The sequence below is a fragment of the Anoplolepis gracilipes genome, chromosome 17, assembly GCF_047496725.1.
Source record: "Anoplolepis gracilipes chromosome 17, ASM4749672v1, whole genome shotgun sequence".
Classification (NCBI taxonomy): domain Eukaryota; kingdom Metazoa; phylum Arthropoda; class Insecta; order Hymenoptera; family Formicidae; genus Anoplolepis; species Anoplolepis gracilipes.
In genome coordinates this window covers 4,841,845-4,859,199 of record NC_132986.1, presented here as the reverse complement: position 1 = coordinate 4,859,199, position 17,355 = coordinate 4,841,845, and the positions used below count along the sequence as shown (strand labels likewise).

The window sequence follows — 17,355 nt, the reverse complement described above, 5'->3', positions numbered from 1 at the left end:
ATATATATATATATATATATATATTCTCACACAATAATATTCCTTATTAGTCTGATATTTTGATGGACAAGTTTCATGTTGCCTAACATTGCCGCCATTTAAAGGTTATTTCTCAAAGTTAGTCGACGTTAAAGTCGACGTATTATCATCGATTAATCAACAGTTGAACGAAAACAAAGAGAAAGAAGCGACGCGGTCTAGTTTTTTTTGCCCACGAACTTTATTCATTCGAAGTTCACTCGCTCGTCGTGAAAGTTCGACCGATAACTGAAATGTGGATACATCTCGCTTCTATGCAGCGGGGCGCGAAAGTATATTAGCGAAGTTAAACTCGATCCCGACGACCAGAGCGGCCTGGAAGCGAAAGAGCACAAGGAATGTTTAAGAAGTCCTTTACTTAACATTCGTCCACGATGGCAGCGTCATGCAAAATACTTCGGAAACTTCGTCGCTGAAGAATGCATAAAACTTTGATAATGTCCACTCTGCCTTAACGTTATCTAATTAACAACGAATGCTAATTGAACTCTCTTTTATTCTATACCTACTACAATTATTACAACGCATGCTTTTCACATTTATCGTACATAGATCACAATGACAAGAGGGGAGAAAGACAATGCGACAAGATTGAAAGTCTCTATTTTATAGATTGTATTTATATTTCCAGGATACGCACACACACCCACACACATACACACACACACACACACACACACATACATACACACATACACATATATACAGATCCGCGACGCGCAACTTTTATGACAGTTCGAGTAACGAATAACGCGTGCCTCTTTTCGCCGAGATTTTACGAGCAACCCGGACTTAGTTTGCGCCCGCCAGCGCAAGTTCAGAATACAGGCTATCTATAATCCAACAAAACGGCCGCGCTCTCGTAAATCTCGCGGCAGTATCTACGCTCATTTATAGTTGGTTCGTCCAACGAAAAGGATGAAACTAGCGTCAAAAAAAAAAAAAGAGAAAAAGAGAGGAAGATAGAAGTGCTCTCTGTGTTAATGGAGTTCGCCACGAGCAAACGCGCCACGTGTGAAAGATTTCTCGCGAGGGCGAACTTCCGGGAAATGTCCGCTTGTCTACAACACGTGTGCAAAAGGCCCGCTCGCGAAATACGGGCGACTCAATTACAGCAACCAAGTTGCCGAGAGAATCGCGGAGAGCAAAGACTTGCGTAGACAGAAGGCGGAGAGATATTCACAGTTAGACGTCTCTGCTTTACTTTCACAATTAACCCTCGGACGTGTGCGCGCAAAGCACTTTCCCACAATGTTAAATGATACATCCGCTTTGGCTCTGTATCCGGGTTTAACTTGTGGCTGGCTGATTTTAATTTAACGATACCGCATCTCCACTAGATAATGGATCAGCTTTCACTAATCAAGTTTAATAATTTTAATTTGACAATGCGACGAGAATTTCCCTTAACCAAATGATTGATTAACAATCGCACGTTATTCAGTTTTAGTAACAATATTAATATTCTGCAATAATGAATCTCTTATATAAATAATTGATTAACTTTGATTAATTAAGTTTAACGATTTTATGGTAAAATAAATTACGTGAATCTCATATAACCTCGTCAGGCTGCGAAGTCATATAAATCGCAAGATAATGATCGCTCCAATTAATATTAGTCATTAACTTTTGGAACATTTATTTCTGTTGTTACGCTTCCTATGTTACATTTCCTAATTATATTTATATAAGATAATAATAATAATAGTTTTATAGTATGAATATTTTACACGATTTGTCAAATCAAATTGCGAATCATAATTGCTTTTCGTAGCATTGTAAAAACAGTTTACTTTTCTAATTTGACAACTAAATGTGACACAAACATGGTTAAATTTATTTACTCCAACGTTTAGTTACTAAATTTATTTATCATATTTAAATTTATTTATTTATAAATCAAAAAATTTGCGTAAAATTTAAATGAATTTTGCTTAATTCTATAATAAAATGACAAACAAATTGCAATTAAAAATCTAGAGTGAATCAAAAGATCTCACGTTTCATACAACAGAGATACAAACTTTAAAACTATCGATAAAGTTGGCACTAAAAATAAGTAAATAAATAAATATATATATGTGTGTGTGTGTGTGTGTATGCACTATGTTTGTGATTATTGGTCCTTAAAAGGGAAACATCTTTTAAACATATATATAAGCGATAATCGACAAATGTCGTGTCGAAGTACTCGTATTTCGCGAACGGATCGTCTATAAATCGCGTGTTATTATTGGAAGTTTCTACAATGATTGTCCCCATAATGTACGGGTAGGTTCACAAATAGCTAGACCGGTTATATGGAGCAGCCTCTGCTAGACCGTTATTTGCGTCCTCGAATCGACGGCAACCAGCAATCGAAAGCTACACGTAACGATTCATTACAGGCGAAATATATGAACAGACCGGGCGCATCGGAAATACCCAACCTGTAAGTAGGTTAACCGGACGGGTGCAATTTTAGTCGGAGTATTATTAGAAAAGCCTCCGGGACGCGCGCCTTCGTCTATAAATCTCGGCTAATTTCAACTGATACATGCAGCAAGGTAGCATTCGCGGTGCAATCACTCACTTCGAAAGCCGTTTCTAGTTTTCCATTAGCAAGATTCTTGCCGTCGACACGCGAAAGCAGTTTTATCGTTATCATATCGAATGTTTTTACAAATCGAATTGTTCTTCCAAACATCAAACTGGTGAAAAATACAAGTATCGGATGTCAAAATTTGGTTTCCAATTTAAGAATCTATTTAGTTACCTTTGACACTTCAATCCAATAATTCAAACGGATAATCTTAATTAATGAAAAACACATCGATTTTATCAATATTATTTTTTCACGATATATGTCGAAAATATTATCAACTTTTTAATTACCATATTTTATATTTGCTGTACAATATATGTCATGTTTTATCTCTTTTATAATATATATTTTTGTATAATGCAGTTTATTGATATTTCTATTTCAATAATATTATACACTCACATGCTTTGAATTATTATTAGCAATTCTCTCACAGTTACACACAATCGTCATGATATATATATATATATATATATATATATATATATATACACACACACGGTAAAAAATTTTGTGTTAAATTTAACATATTTTTCGTGTCCCAATTTATCTACTCTAATTTTAAATGTTAATTTAACAAAAGACAAATATGTAAACAAATAACACAAATAATATGTAAAAAATTAACACAAAAATGTGAATTAGTGTAAGATTTACTTGGTAATTGTGTTGTTTTAACTTTTAGAAACGGTGAATATTAACTCAATGCAGAAAAGTTAAACTAACATAACTACAGTATGTTATATTAACATAAGGGTATATTAAAAATTTAACACAAAAATGTCAACAAAAATACAAAATGTTTTTTAGCGTGTATATATAACACGATGTCGTTAAGAACAATGATAAATTTAAAACGTTAGAATTAAAAATTACAGCTACATATTCCGGTTTGATATTTACAACTTTCAGCTATTATTGTTACGAAAATATCTGGGTCACAAACAAAAATCAATGTCTCCTGTTATATATATATAGTTTTTTGCTATACTTATATTAAATACAATGTGCAAATGTATTTAGAATCTTGGAGCTAAAGTAGCGTTAACATGTCATTTAAGTTTGATGCATTATAACTTTTTGTAGCACATATTTATTAATATTAATATACAGATACATATACTTACTATAATAACACGGATATTCGAAAGAAATTTTTTGTTAATGAATTTTTTAATTTTATAAAGTTTTGAAGGGAAAATACATTTTGAAATGCTCAAATTGCAATTCTAGAATGCGCGTGTTCTTCCGAGTCTACGTCTTTAGTAGAGCTATAATTGCTTGCGATCATTCACGGTAGAAACGCGATCTTGTTAGTGTCATGGCGCTGGCGGGACGAGAAGACAGAGATTACCGGGCTCTGAGAAACAGAGTTTCGTATCGTGCGCGGTTAAAGTGTCGTCTCGGGGTTCGAATTGCGAGAAATTAGCTGGATCGGTTATATGAGCACTTAACACGATTGATTCCCGTGAATACGGCAATTCATGTAAAGACCGCATCCCCTTTCGCAGCCCTCATCCCTTCTATCTTTGACAGGATCATTCAAATACGTAAAGCGAGTTTACATGTATACGTGTATGCTGTGTTACATATCCGCTTGTCTTCTTCATTAGAAACGTTTCTCGAGAGGATCAAAACAAGGTTGTAATCAGAATAATGTGTATGTACATCCGATCAGGCCTTCTAATTGGATAGTTATATGAAAAGCAGCCAAATTGCATTATAATCTCGTATTACAATCGTAATTATTTTAGAATATTATCTACTCGTTTATTCAGTTATACAATGTAACAAGCAGTTCAAAATTCATAAAGTGGTAAGCAATCTCTTATAAAATTATATCGAATTAATTTTCTCAATATAACAACACACGATCCAAATAAAATGAATACTGTATATTATCTAGAGATTTATATTTATTTTACACACTTAATATGATGCAATGAAATTCAAGTAATATTATCAATTAATATAAAGTTAATTTAATTTTAACAAGAAATTTAATGCATTTACAATTTACATATATTTAAAAGCTAAAAGCTTAAAGAGAGTAATTCGTATTAACTCGGACTATTGACTCTAACTGATTTTTATTGTTAATTTTTCTTCTGTAACGATAGAAAATCACGCACATGAAAGTTATGAAGGCATTAGAAGAAAAATAAATTGAATCATATTTTCCAATAGTTAAAGTTGATACAATTTGTGCAGATATTGGTCAAAAGTGCATTTAGTTAATATTTAAACTGTTCTAACGTTTTGATCAGTCAAGCTTATACAGTTATTACTAATAAATATAGTGAAAACGGTGAACTCGCACGTTTGAATATTTTTCACGTATATGCTGTTATTGGTTTTGTAATTGCTTTTAGCGCAAGTGGCACAGCACGGCGGGCGGGGATTGGCACAGGTTCTATCAGTACGTAACGCGAATCAAATAAACTATTGAATTCGAGCGTATTAATTAATTTTCATATTTGATGCCGCCGCGTTGTATGGCAATTGTCAGGAATTACATATTTTTCCGTCTCGCTAATCGGCGAATTGTAATTACATTTTCAGAAAAGCCGGATGGACGACGGCCGTCGCTTTTCATAGACGTACCGTGTGTCGCGATAATCTATATTAAACACGCAAATTAATTGTTTCATCCGAATTTAATCATTTACTTAATTAATATCATGCGGCGGTTGGAGCGGTTTGAAATTCGCAGATTGTTTAAAGCGATTCCGTAGTGCAACTTTATCGAAACAAGGACAATCCATTTACCATACGCAAAAAACAAAACAGAGAATTGATTGTGAAAATTTCAAATAATTTTGCCACAAACATACAATTATGTCATGCAAAAGAAAACCACATTTTCCTATAGGAAGAATAATACCGAATTTTTAATAAGCATTTAAAAGAGTTTAAGTTCATATATACAGTACCGGCCAAAAATATATCACCTTTAGGATTTTTGAGCATAAATTTAATTTAATTTACTTACTTATAAAATTAATTTTTTATATTATTAAAATTAAATTTTTATATTATTTTATGAAAAATATTTTATTTGGTAAGTTGTATTTACTATCAAAACATATATTATGATATTATAAATATCCATGCACTTTAAATAAAATTATACTCAAAAATACTAAAAGTGATATATTTTTGGCCGATACTGTATATATATATATATATATATATATATATATATATGTATATTAATATAAATCCTGATTCGCTTTAATTTTCAATTACATAAATATGTAGATGATTTCATTCACGGGGTCGAAACCTTCTTAATTCGGTTTCCAGTATATAGCATGCCCACAAAATGCGTGCGCGATTTTATGCGCGTATGCACGCTCGTCTACGAATCACCCGCAGGGCGTATTCGTGTACACGCTTACCTACGCACTTGCGTCCCTTTGCCATTGCCGATCGATAAGGGTCGCTCTCACGTTTGCACATTTACACGTATCGTACTTGCAGCTTCCGCATACACTCGTGCACAAAACGCGCGCACACACACACACACACACACATACACACATACACGCGCGCGCGCGCGCGCACGCACACGTGGACACATCTGCATACGCCATGTCAGACTGAAAATACGTATACTGCAAGGTGCGAGCGCAGTCTGCGGCAGCCGTATCCACAAATTGGTGGCCGATCGAGCCACTAATTACTCGGATCGAACGTGTTTTAAAAGCTGGGTGGTTACGATCGATTTACCGGACCGCCCGAGGCGAAAAGAAAGCCGAGTTGTGTGTGTATCGGCTCTCCTCTCGTAATCCTATCGCGGATCATCGCCGTCTAGTCTATTCGTCTGATCGGCTGTTTCAGCACGGCGGTCACGCGTGCGATTTGGATCGTGCGAATAAACGACGTGTTATATATCCAGTTAGAATTTTGATACGGAAAGGGTGAAAGAAATTGATCGTATCATTTTTTATATATAAATATTTTTGTAAAGTAGCTTATGTATTAAATTTTAGCATCAGTGCTTTTTTTATCTTTCTATTCTCTGTGTCCAATCTTGACTTAATTTTAAGTCTACAGTACAAAAAAGCTGATTATAAAAATTATACTTTTTTTCTTTTACATTTCTTACAATCGGTAATAAATGGATTTTTTATTTTTAAATAAAGTAGTAAAAAAGAATCTTTTGAGATAATTTTAAAAAGATATATATGATGTTATCTGCAATTGAATTGGTTATTTTAGAGACCGAAAATTTGGCTATTTCGCTGAAACTCATGTTACGAGATTACTTCGTAACATTTCTAGTAGATAAGGCAAGACATGTGCAGACGCGCAAGTAGATAAGCCACCGCTGGTGGTCGGACCGGAACGAGGCGAGGTTTCAGACGGTAGGAAGAGTTCAAATAGCAGCCATTGGTTCGTTGCAATTTAATTGTCCGCTAACGATCAGCTTACTCGGAAAGTTCCAGTGTGGAAAAGCGGTCGCAAACAGTGAAAACTGTGTACGTGCCGCAAAAACAACGGCCTAATAGTATATACGTTAATGAGAGGTATATTTTCTCGTCTACGTATCTCTCTTTGTCTCTTCCACCTTCTGCATCTTCCTTTCTCTCTCTCTCTTTCTCTCTTTCTCTTTCTTTCCTCCTCTATGCATCTGTAAAGAGCATTTCCGACAACGAGTCACAGTCGGATGCGTGCGAAATTACATTGCCATGCCGCGCACTAAATTGTCCCATAATCTTGAAACTAACATTTCAACGGTCAACAGCTTGCACCGCCAGCTAGCACTTAACGGCCATATTTAATAACTAACGGGACTCGACCGAGTCACTCGGCGAAAGTTTGTCTCTACGCTTTGTCACCGTTGTTCACGCCAAGATGCACGAGGATTCAGTGTATTTTCAGGAACACACGTGCTTACATTATATAGTGTTAAAATTATAATCTCCTAAAGAGAGAATTAAAATTGAGAAATATTAAAAAAGTTATGATTGGCGAAATACTGAAATGTACAAAAATATTATTATTATTATTATATATTTTATCATTTATGCTTGCATTATAATTTTCAGCAATAGATCATGAAAAACAATTAAAAACTCCCGTATCGGCATCCCGTCAGGCTCGATTCGACGTAGCGTCGAATTGAAACGCTTTGCTTTCACATTCGCCGATGCAATTAATTCTTCTCGCCGGCGCATAAATCGAGCCGCGACTTCTATGAATAACATCGACCGCTCGATGCGCCGGGCGCTCCGCTTTTGTCTCGCAAGATCAACGACGCTATATCCGCGTGGCCGAACACATCCCGCGCCCGCAACGAATTATCGTGGAAAACCAGCGCGTGTCGCGGACGATAAATCGAAGGGGGCGTCGGTCGCGCGCGCCATCCATCTTCGTCAGAAGGACGCGACGCGACGCGCGGGGCCCATACAGGGAGGGAAAAGCGGGACGGGCGTGCCAGGAGTCGGTCAGGTTAACCAGAAAATTGCAAGGCACATACAAAACTCTCGACTGCACAATGGAATCTTAATTCCGCGAGAGCGAGTGGAGTTGAATTCACTTCGGTCCTATTTCCCCTCGCCCTCCCACCCCTTCCGCATCTTCGTCTTTGCTTGTCCGCGTCATTTTCCACCCTCTCTCTCTCTCTCTCTCTCTTTTTCGTCTCGCATCTTATTCTCTTTCCTTCGTAATTAGGAAGCAAACAGAGCGGCGGTCTTGCCAAGTTGGCGGAGTCGGAGATGAAACAGCAGTTTCCGTCCGCCCATCCTTCTTCCGCCTACGCCGTAGCACCCACGGGAATCTACCACCCCCCTTTTCCTCCTCTTTGCCCGCTCGGAGTTCCCTTCTACGTTCGTGTACCGACTCTCCATCTCAAACCAGCCATCACATTTTCCGGTGTGTCGACGGGCCACCTGACTCTCCTCCTCAACTCGGTACGATTATGTGGAAAGAGCAGGCCGCAAAAGGCGGACAGTATAATTCACTGCCAAACGCAGGCCGCTGCCATTGCGCGTTATTTCGCCTTCTTTTCCTGTCTTCCGTTCTTTTTACGACGCGTCGCAATACCTCTCCGGAGATAAAAGACAAAGAAAGAGCGAAGAAGAGGATATCAGCAAACTCGATACGAGAGACGGAGAGTAAGTTTGTCTTACGTCGTCGTCATTTCGCAATCTTTTAGTTCTTTTTTACGATGTAATTATCTTGTGCGTGCCGATTGCTATTGCTTTTCAAATGCTCGGATGTCTTCGTAGAGATCAAAATATCTGGAATTTGTAGCGGCATCAGTTAATAACCCGATGTGTTATCGAATCATGAATCCACGCGTACTTTGCGATAATAAAAGTTCTCCGCGTAAGAAATAAATTCTTGTAACTATATAGGTAATTTTAGATTGCTTTAAATTTTAATAGTAAGATTATAATTAAATATTTAAACTTAATTATTTTTGCATATTAAATATTGCAATTTAATGGATAGCCATTTTGTTAGTTTAGTTTTTTTTATCTCTGATTTTGTCAGCTATAGTTTCTTCCTAACTTTATGATTATTTGCTCTATTATAAAGAAAATTGCGAGATCTGAATGGTCAGTTTTACCGTAGCGCTGTTTGGAAAAAGTGCACAGAATCCAGTAGGCAGAACATATCACTGCCAAAATATATGCAATGAAAGCTACTATAATAACGTGAGGCTTAAACATCGATACGCTCGAAAGAGAGAGACATACGCGCGTGCGCTCGCGTCGCGAACACATTCATCCTGATTCCGGAATACAGGAAGCTCGGTCGGCTCACTCTAATTCCATAGAGTATCCCTGGGGAACGGCGACGAGGAAAATGGATTGCGCCGCAGTCGGTTCTTTATTCAAAATAATACGAGGCATAGTTATCTTTGTTCACGACGAGCGAGGACCAGGAAATTGCTATTTCGATACGTCCAATGGGCAGCTTTCTTTTTTTTTTTTAATTAAAGATAGCGCGAAGAGAATGAGAGCTTGATGCTTTCTTCTTGCTTTATATATCACAGTCATTTACATTTGCGGTATCGACTCCCTCTGGCCCCTCCCCCCCCCCCCCGTTAAAAGTCAACGCGATCGCGCACTCGCGAGGAGATCGAAATTTATCTCGCAACAAAGAAAGAAGTAAGAACGCGCGAGCGTGTTCAAGAGATAAATGGTAACAGGTGGTATTCGAGCGTGCCGCGTAATAAGTTTTCGCATGGACTAAATGCGAACCTATACCGCCCGGCTTTTACGGCTTGCCATTTTTCATTGCCCCGCTTTTCCTCTTTTTCACCAATTGCCGAAGTCTCGAAATAAAATGCGACCACGTGGATTACTGCTTTTTCGCGCAGACTGCGCCGACATTTTCGTTAAACTACATATATTTCTTTATTTTATTGCATTCTTTATATATTACACTCTATATATTTATCTCTACTTTCTCTTTTTGTGTCTTTAGAGATCTGCAACAAAATTGTATAATAATTAACTTGCGACAAGAAAGCACTCTCGTTATGATAAAATTATGATAAACAATTTTATTAACATAATAGAATGTAATTTGTCCGATTGCACACGATTTTCATCATTCGGCCTTTTTAAGAAAATCGCGTAAGAAATGTATAAATGTAGAGATGAAATCTGTTTAAAAACTTGAGGCTGTTCCTTATTTCAGGCTAAAAGTTCCCCATACTACGTAATCTCCCTTATCGCCCTTGCGGTTTGCGAGAGATCATGGCAATTTTACTTGAGCGACAAAGCGCTTATTCCAATTTAGGGTCTGGAAAAGTTAGCCCTCTCTCTCTCTCTCTCTCTCTCTCTCTCCGTGAAAGGACTTTTTTAATTAAAGTCAGAAATAAAGGTGTCGAGAAAACGAAATGCCACATCTAAAGTTTCCGCCGGGCCAGGATTTGCTCCAACGTAATCTTTTCGGCTCATGAAATTATTCTCCATAATTTATCCAAACGTCACTTATCCAACTTTACATTATTCGCTTTTCGTATATTTCACACGAGTACAATATATTATTAGCATATATTATCCTGGATTGTCTAACTTTGAAAACGTTATTTAATCATTTTACAAAGTTTAAAAAATATATAAAAAATGAGAGATATTTACAATTTTTTTTTCTAGCAAACGCACTATGGGAGAAGTAAATACTTAAATATAAATACAATTTACACATTTCAAAATGCACAAAAGATTGTAGATTCATTCAGGCAACGAAAAAAATATTATAAAACACGTTGCTAAGTCTAGAGTTAAAATTCTTTGGATGAAAATCAGAGATCTAACTCGCTCTTTCTCTCTCTCTCTCTCTCTCTCTCCTTTTTTTTTAAATATATATTATCATGCTCATGATCTTTATTATTTCTCTTTGCAGAAGCTTACGTAAATCTGGGAGCCGCGCTGATTTCAGTCGGACGTGGCACGGAGGCGGCTGCGGTTTTGCGCGCTGGTGCATCCTTGGACGGCTCCGGTCTGAAGGACAAAAGGGCTCATGAGGCGGCCAGGGTGCAGGCGCTCCTTCAATTAGGCGCCCTGTATGCCGATCAGGGTAGATTACAAAGAGCCCTGTCAGCGTACAGGGAAGCCCTACGCTCCCTGCCGGATCACTATCCACCTCAGGTTAGTAGTTCACCGCTTCCTCTTCATTACGTCACTAAGGCGGAATAACTTGATGCGCGCGCGAGAGAACTATGAATACTTAGGGCACGTATAGTTGGTAAGTGCCTTCGAGGCCATGTCTTCGTTTGGCTTCGAGCGATTTTATGCAGTTTCTCTCCCTCCTCTTTCCTCTCGTTTCCTCTTCCTCTCTCTCTCTCTCTCTCTCTCTCTCTCTCTCTCTCTCTATTTCTATCTCTATCTCTCCGAAAATTAGGTATAATGAAATTCATGCCGACAGAGCACGTATCGATTATATCGGTACAACTTGTATGTACTAACATGATTTGATTACTTCAATAACTTTGAAGTAAAATTTAGTTACACTCATCAGATGTCAGTAAACGGAATTGAATTTATAGCGGAAAGTTTCTTAAAATTATCGCTGAAAATTGACTGAAGAATAATTATATTTTGAAATATGAATCTATTTTATACCTTTTGACAAGAAATATTAGCGTACAAATTCTCTGGCTCGCAGACGCGACAGTTAACTACAAAAACGATTGCCATGAATCGTTCTGCCTCTCTTGGTCGATTGCACTCGGTCGATTAACAAACCGGGGACGCGGTAAACCACTCCGAACGATACATCGAGAACGGTCCGTAAGAAAGTAATCAACTCGAAACAGATTTCTCATGTTTTCGTCGGCCGACCCTTCGATTACTAATTGCTTTCCAAGATTATTGTTGCTTCCGGTTCACTCGAGGCAATTCGATGTTCTCCACTCAATCATCGTCTGCACCACGCAAACCGATATATTCTTTGTTCGCTTGTTCTTTCGTTCAGCATGATAATCAGAAAGAATGGAAAAAGTGTATTTTCATGCTGTGGAACACTTTACGTAAACTATATTATAAGGAGATATATGGAGCAACTAGAGATACATTCAATTCAATTTAATTTTTATGCTATTCTTAACTTTTATGTACAATATAGGGTAAAAATTAAAACTAACAGTTAATAGCAATTGAAAATTGCAGAATATCGGAAAATTGAACGGAAGCAATATGACATAAAGTATTGTTTTAAATTTATATAAAACATTTTATAAAAAAAAGAAGAGAGAAAATGTTTACGTTTTTTTATATTAAAAAAAAAAAAAAAAAAAAAAAAAAGATATATGGAAAAAGAGACTAGAAGGTGGTTTGTGACGATGACATATCTGAAAGCATCGATATTTCCAAACCACCGAGTACGTGAACAGTATCGTATTCCCGGTAACCATCCTAGCGTCGCTTTTCCGGTCTCCCCTCTCCCCTTGAAAAATCAGGAAAACGCTCCTCGCGATCCATTCACTCGCCGCGTCTTTCTCCTTCTTTCTCCTTCTTTCCTTGTTTTTTTCTTCTCGATGCCACCATTCCCGATGCAACCGCCCGTATCGCAACGACGCACAGGGCGAACTTCCCGCGAATTTCTTCCGCGTAGGGTAGCTTTACCCGCCGTCATCCCCGACTTTTCTCTCGTTCCTACCTCTTTCCCGTGCCTTCTTCCGTTTTCCTTCGCGCGCCCATTTTGCCATTCTTTTCTTCCTTTTCTGTTTTCACAATCCACGTCCAACTTTTTGAACACAGCGCAAGCGAAGCGACAACATCGGATCGCACAACAACCAGGTATCGACGCCGAAGCGAGAAGTTTGCATTTCTACGAGACGCATTCCGTACCCTCTCCCCGTCTAAACCGACCGACCGACCGACCGACCGACCGACCGACCGACCGACCGACCGACCGACCGACCGACCGACCGACCGATCGACCTTCCCTGTTTCCTTTCTTTTCCTGTCTTCTCTTCGTTTTACATGCTACAGCCACGTTTTGTTCGGCGCATCGCCGTGGAATTCCTACGCGACAATTTATTCAAAAAGTATTTTTCGCCTTTCCATGGTTCTTACACGCTGCTGCAGGTACGCGTATATACATATACCTACATATATGTATACATATATACGTTTAAGCATATATGTATGTGTGTATGCGGAAGCATATGCAGCGAAGATGCTGCGGATATGCCAAGAAACTGCGAGAGCTCGGACGTACAAGGTTCCACGATTTTTCCACGAATATATACGTCGACTACCCGGCGCACCATGAACCTTGTTACGCGTCGAGATAAAATTGTCTACGTGTCTTCGCCCTCGAGAGCAGTAAACGCAGAACTTTATTTTCGCGTTTATTAACTATTATGAATAATTCGCTTAAGTGATTTTTACAACAGAGAGATTTAATAAATGGAAATTTTTTTTACCTCAGACAATAATTAAATAAATAATAGTAATTTAATAAATAGAAATTTTTTACCTCAGACAATAAAAAAAGTTTTATAAATAAACACATTATATATTAATAAGCATATAATCAATGTATACGACAGAAATGTGAATTCTAAACAAATTCTATTTTTATTAATTTTGATTTATTTTTTACTTTGTGAATGTACATTGGATATAGTTGTAGAGTAAGATAGCGTATTTATATTAAAATTTTTTTTTTTGCATACGTAACTTTCGGATATTTTCCAGCATTTTTGAGGTTGCATGCATTGAAACTGAATGACTGAACCGCTATTTAAAAAATGGCTCGAAATAATAACGGTTTTAGTTGTCGCGTTACCAACGATTTGACGTGAAAGCAATGTTTGTCGATCGTGAGTGACGTAACAGTTGCAACGTCAAAGTATGAATTCTATGCACGTGTCAAATGCAAAACGCGTCTATAGTTATCGATGTAAACGCGGATGAATGAGTTGCGCGCATACATGTATATCCGCGACAAAATTTAGAAGAAAATGCATTAATCGCGCGATTAAAACGCATATTTAAATAAATTGAATAAAGCATTTCTCTGGTGAAACGTCACGACGTCATTGAATAATGCGCCTTAGAACGTGACCGCGGAATGAAAAATGGAACTGAGAGAAATGGTTCTACCCCGGCGCGCAAAATTAGGTGCGTTCATCTCGATATTTCGCTTTATTCACTCGACATAATTTCCCATTCGAGCCTCATGATTGGTAATCGCCATAAAACGAAAAGACGAGGAGAATCGCCAACACTGGCACGTTTCCACGCCAAACTTTTCCCCGCCACGCAGTTATTCGCGCCGTCGCGTCTCGCGCGTTCACCTAATTGATTAAACCTCCTTTCTACCCCTCTTTCTCTTCACCTCTCTTTCTCGCCAGGCGACAGAGAATCCGAAATATCTGATATTACACAAATTGAAATTCCTCTCTTTAAAACTTTTTGCATTCCGCCCCTCCCCCCCCCCCTCCCATCGACAGCGGCACGGTTTTATTCGATTGTCGTACGTAAGTCGCCTCCCCCCTCTCGACGCTCTTACTTCCGGAATGACTATTTCCAGAATGGAAGTCGAAGAGAGACGGTCCAGGAGGGGAAATCGTTATGAAAACACACCACAAGTCGTTTATCCCACGAAAGTTTCGAGTGTACCGCCGCCGTTTCGGATATATGCACGTAAAGGGGTATTTCGCAAATGCCGTCCTGAGAAGTCGTATATTTCTGAAAGTTCTAGGAATATAATTTGCTTGAAACGAGAAAAATTTATTATGCCATGAATATATAGCGAGTACGTTTATTTCAGATTAATCTAATGCGTTAATAATAATAATAATAATAATAATAATATTATAATATTACAATATTATAATTTTTCAAAATATTCGTTTGCACACATATAACTGTTAAATAATTATTTTAAAAAATTGTTCTTTCTTGCATCTAAAAATTGCATCGCGATAAATCTTTTAGATAATTTTTCTCTCTAATTTATTTCATAAAAAAATGAAAATAATTATATATTTGTAACATGTATCTATATGTATATAATAACTTGAAATAAATCGTTGCTAAACGCTCACTGCTATTGTGAACGTTTTTTTCTTTAGCTTTTTCGACACAAATCGAAATATCTCACTTTCACAAGTACTTTAGAGTAAAATTATTGGTAAGTAAAAATTCTTTAGCTGACACGTCTCGCAATTAAACTGCAGTAGAAAAGAATGTCATAACGTCAAATTTTATTATTATTGAAAAGTGGTTTTCTTAACTCAATACGACACTTCACATTTAGAAACATCTCCAGAAACCATCCCAGAGAGAGGGAGAAAACGTATCTTAAAAATTCGCAAGTCAGATCCTCCATCAACGATAACAACCAGCCGATACGGTAATAGTCGTCAAACCGCATTTCGGGCACCTCAAATCGGAGCGTCGCCAGCACCATTGCCATCCCCGGGGAACATGAAAATGGCCGGCGAATCGTAACTTTAAATTGGCCGTCCGAGTGATATCGGGTGACTCAGGCGGAACAGCATCAACTGTAAGAAAGAGGGCTTTCGTCGAAACGAAACGATTCTGCCGTTTTTCCATCCCGAGTTATTGCTTCTCCGCGATTTTCGGGGAACTTTGCCGGCATCGCGCTCGCATCGAGTTATAATATCCCCGACTGAGTACTTCGATGAACTTTCAGCGGCTTCTAGCCACCGATAGGACCTCGGCGGGACTTCCTTCCGAAACCTTCTCTCAGTCGAGAAGTGCCTGCGGGAATTAGATAGCGAAACTTCCAAAGCATCCCTCGGTCATAAGTCGATGGAATATTTCATCATTTAATAAAATAGCCGTTGCGCTCGCCAAATTATCGTCATTTCTCAAATTTCGCCACGGCTATATTTCTCTTCGTTATTATGAAAGAGATAGGAAGCAAATTTTGCTTATTAATAAATATGTTGCACGATATATATATATAAAATAATAATCCCTATTTTTATTATACATATACAGGGTGTCCGGTAATAATCGCCTCACCTCTCTAGGGTAGATGAAGCAGGTCAAACTGAATATAAAAATCCTCTATCATTTTGCGATCTTCATAATAATTACCGAGAAATTAATTAACAAAGATTGACAAATCCGCACGAGTATAAGCGCGCGGCGAGAAGGCCCATCCTACTGATACGCGGTTACTAGGCGTTCATTGAATGATAGGAGGAGCGATCTACGACTGGCAATGGATGTGTATGAGTAGTGCGCCTAGTACTCGCGCGGATTTGTCAATTTTTGTTAATTAATTTCTCGATAATTATTACGAAGATCGCAAAATGGTAAAGGACTTTTATGTTCAGTTTGACCTGCTCTATCTGTCCTAGAGAGGTGGGGCGATTATACCGGACACCCTGTATAACGACTTATAAAAACAATTATTATGTGCTTTTATATCATAACAGATTTCAAGGTAAAGGAAGGTATAAAATCAAATGTTTACAAACGAGCGTTTATTGTATTTATATAATATATATTTATAATCGTAATTACAATTGTTTCCACAATGAATTAAAGCAACGGCGAATAACAAACGAAGGCTTCATCCCAAATGATGATGATAAAAACGTGAACAGCTAGCGAGTATTGTTCTTTTGTTCTCATTGCAAATAGCCTTGACGTAGTATAATTCATTACTATAGCTTTGCTTAAGACCGCATTAATTAGTACTTAGCAATTAGCCGGTGCTCGTAATACGTTACTCTTAAGTCCGTGCGATTTATCATTCTGGTTCTATTTGAAAAATTAAAACCATCTTCATGCAAAGCGGAAAAATGTCAAAGAGTACAAAGGAAAGCAGCTAAAAGTGTATTCTTTTTGAAACATTATATAAATATATGTTCATTCATTAAATGTACTCGGATTAAATTAAACGTTAAAGTCACAATATTTCGAAATTAACTTTTATTATATATATTTTTCAATGATACACAAAGTCATTCACATATCATCTTTCATCACGTTCAGTGATATTGAAATCTGATTTTATGAAACGTAGATATTATTTACAATTTTGCGATATTTTTTTATCGGAAAATAAATAAAATTATATTACGATATGTTTATAAGTACTTTATAGAATTTCAATAATTTTGGAAGAAAGAAGATTTAAATTGGAACTTCTGCACTGCCAAATTTTTCACATTTACCGTTTCGTTCAGATGCTTCAGATATTTCGTTGCTAAAAATATATTAGCCGCGACGGGAATAAAATGCGATATGTGTCATTTATTTATTCCCGAA

At 37.4% G+C, this 17,355-nt stretch overlaps 1 protein-coding gene across 4 annotated transcripts in view; it reads left to right on the top strand.

The window, feature by feature from the left end:
* Tmtc2 (Transmembrane O-mannosyltransferase targeting cadherins 2) overlaps positions 1–17,355 on the top strand; it is a 291,042-nt gene that overhangs the window by 255,969 nt on the left and 17,718 nt on the right. For all 4 annotated transcript variants that reach the window (XM_072909084.1, XM_072909086.1, XM_072909087.1 and 1 more), the window contains one exon: positions 10,997–11,241. In XM_072909084.1, the coding sequence (XP_072765185.1) occupies positions 10,997–11,241 (245 nt within the window). The remainder of the gene's footprint in view (positions 1–10,996; positions 11,242–17,355) is intronic.